The 9,187-nt window shown below is 36.2% G+C and overlaps 1 protein-coding gene across 1 annotated transcript in view; it reads right to left on the reverse strand.

Annotated features, from left to right (window-relative positions):
• The window catches only part of LOC135205951 (GATA zinc finger domain-containing protein 11-like), an 11,756-nt gene extending 8,483 nt beyond the window's left edge, over positions 1-3,273 (reverse strand). The window contains exon 1 of the mRNA XM_064237139.1: positions 2,716-3,273. Within this exon, the coding sequence (XP_064093209.1) occupies positions 2,716-2,727 (12 nt within the window). The 5' untranslated portion in view covers positions 2,728-3,273. The remainder of the gene's footprint in view (positions 1-2,715) is intronic.
• Between the last annotated feature and the right edge of the window lie 5,914 nt (positions 3,274-9,187).

The raw sequence follows: 9,187 nt of genomic DNA on the forward strand, positions 1-9,187 counted from the left end.
TATGTATCCCACTTCTCTTTAGACACACACACACACTCATACATACATACATATATATATATATATATATATATATATATATATATATATATATATATATATTATATATATATACGGCAAGCTATTCCTGTCTAATACGAAATAGCAACAGCAAAGTCGATTTCTTTAAAGAAGAGCAAACGGCATTTTGCAAACTTACGATCAATTTCATTACGGCCAGAATGAGATAAAAAGTCAAGAGACGTCGGTAATATAAGAGAGCATCGAGAAGTTCCGGTTCTAATCTTGAATTAGAGTATTTTTATTCATATATCGAGACTGACCCCGGGCTAGACGACGTCTAGTGCAAACGTGGATCTTATGATGTTGATTAACGACTTTATGAATTTTTATATGAAAATTATCTATAAATATATGAATTATTTGTGACGAGAATTAAATTTTTTATTGAATGACATAAATCATGAGTATTTGAGATAAAATATGTTCTCGGTGGTTAAACGAATTACTGAACATTATATATTATGATTTTTTCCCCTGTATTATGACAAATTACGTCAGACGATGCGCGTTACGTTAGTAATGATCATGAATTATATTTTCGTGACCTGAATTATTTTGTTTTAACAAATTACATTTTCGAGACTTGAATTATTTTTTATAACAAATATTTTTGTGATGAATTATTTTTAAAACAAATTATATTTTCGTGACTTGAATTATTTTTTTAGCAAATTATATTTTTGTGATGTGAATTATTTTTTCGTTGTATTATAAATTATATCTTCGAGACTTGAATTATCTTTTATAACAAATTATATTTCCGTGACGTGAAGTTTTGTTCGTTAAATTGTAAATTACATTTTCGTGACGTGACTTTTTTTTGTTTTATTACAAATATTTTCGTGACTTGAATTATCTCTTATAAGAAATTATATTTCCGTTGAATTATAAATTACACTTTCGTGGCGTGAATGATTTTTCGTTGTTACAAATTATATTTTCGTAACTTGAATGATTTTTTTTGTAACAAATTATTTTTCCGTGACTTGCATTATTAATTTTTTTTTATAACAAATCATGTTTCTGTGATGTGAATGATTTTTTCGTTGAATTCTAGATTAAATTTTCGTGACGTGAATTATTTTATTGGTATATTACAAACGATATTTTTGTGACGTGAATTAATTTTCCGTTGTATTACAAATTATATCTTTGTGACGGAAATCAATTTTCCGATGTATTACAAATTATGTTTGTATTGTGAATTATTTTTCCGTTGTACTACAAATTATACATTAGTGACGTGAATTAATTTTCCGTCGTACTACAAATTATGTTTGTTTCGCGAATTAATTTTCCTTTGTATTACAAATTATATCTTTGTGACGGAAATTAATTTTCCGGTGCATTACAAATTGTTTGTATTGTGAATTATTTTCCCGTTGTATTACAAATTATGTCCTTGTGACGTGCATTATTTTTCCGATGTATTACAAATTATGTTTGTATCGCGAATTGTTTTTCCGTTTTATTACCAATTATATATTTGATACGTGAATTAATTTTTCGTTGTACAACAAATTATATTTTTATGGCGTGAAATATTTTTCCGCTGTTACAAGTTATTTGTAACGTGAAGTAGTTTTCGTTCCCGGTTAAGTAGCTAGAATAAATTTTGTTTAAGACTCCAATTATGTATTTAACGAGGGGTGGGGGCCAAGGATTATTATCTGAATTTTTTATGCACTGTGACGAATTATATACATAGAGTATATTATAAAAAAGTATGATGATTAGTCAATTGTTTGCTATTTCAGTGCTAATCTCTCATTTCTTTATTTATTTTCCTAAATGCAGAATAAAAGAAAACAGGTTGTCTAATTTAAATATATTACGTATTAATAAAGAAATTGTAATTTTCCTGCCTTAATGATAGTAATGATAATAATAATTTTTTCCTTGTATAGTAATACCCAAATCTGGAGCGACATGATTCCTTTTGTGTACAGTTGCCAAGTAGCGTTAAACTTTTATTTTATTTCCTATGTACAGCATATGAGATTGCTAGCCCTACGCCCTTTCCCCGATCTCAATAGACGGCGGTACCCGTTCGCACTTGGGTGATCCCGTAAGCGGTATAAGCTGGGAGTGATCCTCCGACCTAGAGACTAGAGATGAACGCTGCACCACTCACTCAGCCACGGTGTCTATGTAACCAACATGGAAGGAAAATTGAATTTCTATTGTGGATATTCAGTGGATAAATATCTGTCTCTCTTGTTATTCAGTTTTGAAGAGTAGGCCTACATGGATACCATTCTTAGTAGAAAGGATTATGTATTTTCCTTTCGGGTTGGTTACATGGACGTAATTTCATATATATATATATATATATATATATATATATATATATATATATATATATATATATATATATGTGTGTGTGTGTGTGTGTGTGTGTGTGTGTGTGGTACTAACATATAAGCACACGTCTTTTTATATATCGTGTACGTGAACGAACGAGAGACCAAATCACGATATCAGAGGGACTTGAAAAAGTGTGTAACGTTAAAAGAAATGTAGATCATGCGCTGTTGGAAGCTTTGAAAGAATGCACAATTAACATAATTATGACCCTCTATTTTTTTTTTTTTTTTTTTTTTTTGAAGAACTGGCATCGAAGTGAACGGGGAAAACGAGCCGTAGACCTACTTTGTCCATCATTTTGAAGTTGAGAGATGGGTTGTTCCCGCCTTGAGGACAAATCTTGCCTGTGATGAGTGCCCCGCCTTCTGCGTCAAATTCTTGTTTAAAACGACAGTGCGTTCTGTCCCTTGTCGGTTTTTCCTGTTTATAAACAGCAATGGGTTTTCCCTGTTAAAAACAGCCGTTGGTGTTGCTCCTTGTTGCTTTTTCCTGTTTAAAAATAGCTGCGGGCCGTTTACAAACAGCCGTGGGTCTTGCTCTTTGTCACTTTTTCCCCTGTTTAAAAACAGCTGTGGGTCTTGCTCCTCGTCGCTTTTCTGTTTAAAAAACCGTGAGTCTTGCTCCTTGTTGCTTTTTCCCTGTTTAAAAACAGCTGTGGGTCTTTCTCTTCATCGTTTTTCTTTGTTTAAAAAAACCGTGAGTCTTGCTCCTTGTTGCTTTTTCCCTGTTTAAAAACAGCTGTGGGTCTTGCTCCTTGTCGTTTTTCTTTGTATAAAATAACCTTGAGTCTTGCCCCTTGTCGCTTTTCCCTAAACGTCGTTTTCAAAAAAGCACTTGACGCGATCAACCACTTGGCCCAGAAGTCACTGAAGACAGGTTCACAGCTTCCGGCTCTTCCCCTTCTGTCTCCTCCTCCGGCCATGACACCCGAGGGGAAGCCTCGACACCGCCGCCGGTGACAAATCGCCGAGCCGCTCCCGGGGAAGGTGGAGCCGCCGTCGGCTCGCGGGAGCCAATCAGGTCGCCGGAGCTTATCGGCCATCGATCATTCGTCCAACCAGCGCGGCGTGGGAGCGGCACGTGCGCCGAGATTGGCTCTTTTTGTGCACAAACACGAGGGGAGACGTTATTGATTTCGAATAACCCCTAGACCGTCATGTCCCCCGCAAAAATTCGGTTCCCAGGGGCATTACGGAAACAATTTGCTGGTCATTAAGTCCCGCAATGATGGCACTTGCGTCCCGTGCGTGCGCTCATCGATACCCGGATTATTATGACGGCGTATCTATCTATCAGCCGCCTCTCATGAATTTCAATTGGTCGTTTATTCAGGACCTTACGCCGAGGTTCGAGAGGGGAAATTAACTGGTGTTGTGTAGTGGTTGTCGGCCACAAATTGTTTTGTTCGGGTACTTACTACACTCTGCTGTATACTCACACCCTTTTACACATGTGTAATATATGTATATATAATATGTATATATAAATGTGTGTGTTTGTGTGTATTCAGTAAAAGTGGGCACCATTTCTCTGTGGTACACCAGTTAGTTCATGTTTGCAAGGACTCTGAAACGCTCCTGGCCTGCTGTTGTCCATCAGTCCACCAGTTTCTGCTGAAAGGACTGGCAACTTCATCCATGAAGGCTTGCTGAGGAACTGGAAGGCTGTACCCTAACTTCACTGCCAAGTCTTTCATAGATATGTCTTTAATTGGCCAGTCAGTCTTGGATTTCTGGGTTTCAGTTGCTCTGAAGTTTTCAGCTGGTTTCATAATTTTCTGTAGGTTTTGCAAGCTTATATTGCTTTTCTGACTGAAGTATAAGAATAATTTTCTATACATTAACAGTCTTATAGTACTTTTCTGACTGGAAGTGTCCCTCAGAATAATTTTTAATTTTTTTTATAGATTTTCCAAACTTCTCTACTTTTCCGACTGAAGTGTCCTTCAGAATAATTTTTAGTAAATTTTGTAAACTTCTGTACTTTTCTGACTGTGATGCGTCCCTCAGAATAATTTTTAGAGATTTTGCAAACTTCTCTACTTTTCTGACTGTGAAGTGTCCTTCAGAATAATTTTCTGTAGATTTTGCAAATTTCTCTACTTTTCTGACTACTATGTCTAGATTGCCGGAATGATCCCCTCTAGAGGTAAGTGATTTTAAATATGAAAACGGTCAGATTTTGCCTAATAGTTTAGAAGTTTTTATGACTGACTGCGTACTTTCTTAGTCTGTCAATCATGCTAAATGTGAAATTAGTATGGGTTTTCTTATGGTTGGTTAATCCATTACACACACCTTCAAATCTAACAGTTTTGTGGAAACACAGTGGGAAGCAGTATCAGGATTAATGGATTGAACACGCATTTCCGGCGGAAATGAATGAGAAATTCGTCCAAATTCAAAGTGGATTTAAACCTTTTTTACTTTCAATTTCCCTTTCAGCGTTGATTGACCTCCTAGGTCCCAGTGCTTGGCTTCTGGCCTAAATTGTACATTCCTTTCCATTCCATAGTGTTTTTACTTTGAAGGCGTATTTCTTATAAGCAAAATATTATTGTAACAATGGCTTTACTGCAATTAAGCTTAAAAACCAGTTTCTGATTTTAGATAGGTTACAATGAGATTATGAAACCAGGGATTTCACGAAATCCCTAAAATTTTCAGGGAGTTCGTGAAATCGCTATTTAGGAGCATTTGATCCCGGGGGAGCTGGTACTAAATGCGGCGAAACATTGATTCATCTACACTGTTTCGCCGTGTTTAGTACTAGGCCTTTGGGGATGTGAATTGGCGATTTCACGAATTCCTGAAAATTCCAGGGATTTTGTGAAATCCCTGGTTTCACAGATTTACTGTAAGAGATTCATTGGCAAGAGCAAAGGGTCTACACCAGGCCCAGTTAAGAACGCTACTCTGATGACAATGGTCAGTTATAAAAAAAAGAAGAATAAAAAAAAAGCTTTTGACTCTTCAAGTAATGTTTCTCAAAGAAACTCACATAGGGTCAGTGCCGTCGGTGCCCCTCATGTGTTCCACTATAGGCATTACTCAAGGTTCTTTACAACGTCTCTTCGGCTTCTAGCTGCAACCTCTTTCATTCCATTTACTGTATACCTCCGTTCATAATTGCCTTCTTCCATCTGCTTTCCAGCCTCTCTTAACAATCGATTCATATAGTGCAACTGCGAGGTATCCTATTCTTATACACCTTTCAAACCTCATTACTCATAATATCTCTTTCAGCACTGAATAACCTCATAGGTCCCAGCGCTTGGCCTTTGGCCTAAACTCTATGTTCTATTGCTATTCTCGAACAAGGAGAGCAACCAGCGTTAGGTGCCTCTGTTGTGAGATCTAATATCATTCTCGCTTGCGATTGGACCTTTAGATTCAAGTGCCGGGTACTGTATATATATAAAGGAAGAAAGATTTAAGGTAAATAAATAACAAGAGAGAGTAAGAGAGAGCCATAAGGATTCTTTAGCGTAGAAAAATTGAAATAATAGAGGTAGTTCACAGTAAGAATGATCAAAAGAGAGAGAAAGAGAGACCGGGGAAGGAGTGTGTGGCGAGTGAGATGCAATACTCAATAATAATTCTGTAGTGTAGATTAAAAGAGAGAGAGAGAGAGAGAGAGGAGAGAGAGAGAGAGAGAGAGAGAGAGAGTGGAGAGAGATGCAATACACAGTAATGGTTCTCTAGTTTAGAAAAAAAGGAAATAATAAATGTAGTTCACAATAAGAATCATTAGACAGAGAGAGAGAGAGAGAGAGAGAGAGAGATGCAATACGCAATAAGGATTCTTTAGCATGGAAAAAGGAAATATTAGAGGTAGTTCGCAGTGAGAATTATTAAAGAGAGAGAGAGAGAGATGTAATGCACAATAATAATTCTCTAGTTTAGAAAAAAGGAAATAATAGATGTAGTTCACATTAAGAATTGTTAGAGAGAGAGAGAGAGAGAGCGGGGAGGGAGATGCAATACACTATGCTAATTCTCAAGTGTAGAAAAAAGGAAATAATAGATGTAGTTCACAATAAGAATGATTAGAGAGAGAGAGAGAGAGAGAGAGAGAGAGGATCAGGAATCAACTGTGAATGTGAAAGATCTCTGATGAAGTACAACTTATGAAAAAAGTGACAAACAAGAGACCATCCGTCGACGAGCCAAGTCATAACAGCTACTATTAGGAAACAGGAACCTACCACAACAAACCACTCTATCTCAAAGAGCAATCTCTGTCAAAAGCAGACATCCACACTGGAGAACAGTATTCCAGTAAGGGAAGGACATATGACCTAAGATAGGTAGCATTGATTTTACCATTGTTATGCATATATGAGACCTACGCACATTTATTATGAAGCTTTAGTGTACTGAGAAATAATTTGACTCCATACCCATTTGCGGTAATGTAGAAATAGTACCGCATGCAAAGTTTAGACACGAGATAAGGAGTTATTACAATAAACGGCTGCAACCAAACAATTGTTCAGAACAGTTATAATAGTAATCATAATAATAGTATTCCCAACAACCACGATAATAATAATAATAATAATAATAATAATAATAATAATAATAATAATAATAAGAAGAAGAAGAAGAAGAAGAAGAAGAAGAAGAAGAAACAGTTACAAGTCTGTCTTACGTTTCTGCACGAATGTTAGTTCGTTTTGAATAATAATAATAATAATAATAATAATAATAATAATAATAATAATAATCCGAAGTGCAATACGAAAAATGAAACCATAAACCACATAGCAAGCGAATGCCCGGCACTTGCACAGAACCAGTACAAAAAGAGGCATGATTCAGTGGCAAAAGCCCTCCACTGGAGCCTGTGCAAGAAACATCAGCTACCTTGCAGTAATAAGTGGTACGAGCACCAACCTGAGGGAGTGATAGAAAACGATCAGGTAAAGATCCTCTGGGACTATGGTATCAGAACAGATAGGGTGATACGTGCAAATAGACCAGACGTGACGTTTGATTGACAAAGTCAAGAAGAAAGTATCACTCATTGATGTCGCAATACCATGGGACACCAGCGTTGAAGAGAAAGAAAGGGAAAAAAATGGATAAGTATCAAGATCTGAAAATAGAAATAATAAGGATATGGGATATGCCAGTGGAAATTGTACCCATAATCATAGGAGCACTAGGCACGATCCCAAGATCCCTGAAAAGGAATCTAGAAAAACTAGAGGCTGGAGTAGCTCCAGGACTCATGCAGAAGAGTGTGATCCTAGAAACGGCGCACATAGTAAGAAAAGTGATGGACTCCTAAGGAGGCAGGATGCAACCCGGAACCCCACACTATAAATACCACCCAGTCGAATTGGAGGACTATGATAGACCAAAAAAATATAATAATAATGATAATAATGATAATAGTAAACATTATTATTATTATTACGAACCCCGATGAATCATCATCTCAGCGCAAACAAAGCATCGAGTAGGTCCATCCCTGTATCATCCGATGACGGCGATATTTGCTTACAGTGGTCCTCCTCTCCTATCGCGCCCTAATTCCCACACAAAGGTCCCCACTCGATTGCTGGCGTGTGCTTCTACGCGTCAAAGGCGGTTTTAGATATGACCCGGTCACGTGGCAGGGTTTGACCCCACCCCGCAGGGTAGATTGGGCTGGGGGGGAGGAGGTGATTGTCGGTGTATTTTGGAAATGGGATTTTAAATTGGTGATTGAATCAAATCAGTGAAGGGGAATTTAGTGAAAGTTGTTTATTATGCGCTAAATATGTTTAGTAGAGTTTTTTTTTTTTTATGTATGTGGGATATTTTGTGTGTGTGTGTGTGTGTATTTAAATCTTTCATGTTTTATACTATAGTGTCTGTCAACCGTTGTTATATATGCCTGTGACGTATACACATTTGTGTATATTTACTATATATGTATTATATATAAGTTCTTTATCGTTCAAGCCCTATATACTACTCCCCCTAACCCTTCACCCCTCCCCTCCCACAGACGCTAACCCACCCACCCCTCGCCCCCCGTCCCTACTGTCACTGTAGTAGATGCTCACTTGTTTCCCACAGGAGAGAGGGATTAACTTCTCCATCGCTGGTTCTGTCGGGAAGTTGCGCGGGAGGATTAGAGCTATTTATATTACCATTTTAATCCAATAACTTTCTCTCTCTCTCTCTCTCTCTCCTCTTCTCTCTCTCGTCTTCAATCTCTCTCTCCTCTCTCTCTCTCTCTCTCCGGGTTTGGTTGGTTAACGCCGTTTGGTTTTTTGGTTTTCATCAGACGAGTAACTATGAGGTATTTGTAGTTTTATTAATTACCGTATTTTAACTTTGGTGTCCTGCTTGTTTGTAATTAAACTATTATATATATATATATATATATATATAAATATATAAATTATATATATATATATACATATATATAGACTATATATATATATATATATATATATTGTTTATTGTTTATATAGAAATGCACATAAAACCTACACACCATACACACATATCCGTTTATATATATATCAATACATAATATTATATATTATATATTTAATATATATAATATATTGCACATAACATACACATACACATATACGTATATATATATATATATATATATATATATATATATATGTATATACAAAAGCAGACATATAAATAAATATATTTGCATATATGGATATATATACATATTGTATATATATATCATACACACACACACACACACACACACACACATATATATATATATATAT

The sequence above is a fragment of the Macrobrachium nipponense genome, chromosome 29 (assembly GCF_015104395.2).
Source record: "Macrobrachium nipponense isolate FS-2020 chromosome 29, ASM1510439v2, whole genome shotgun sequence".
NCBI lineage: Eukaryota > Metazoa > Arthropoda > Malacostraca > Decapoda > Palaemonidae > Macrobrachium > Macrobrachium nipponense.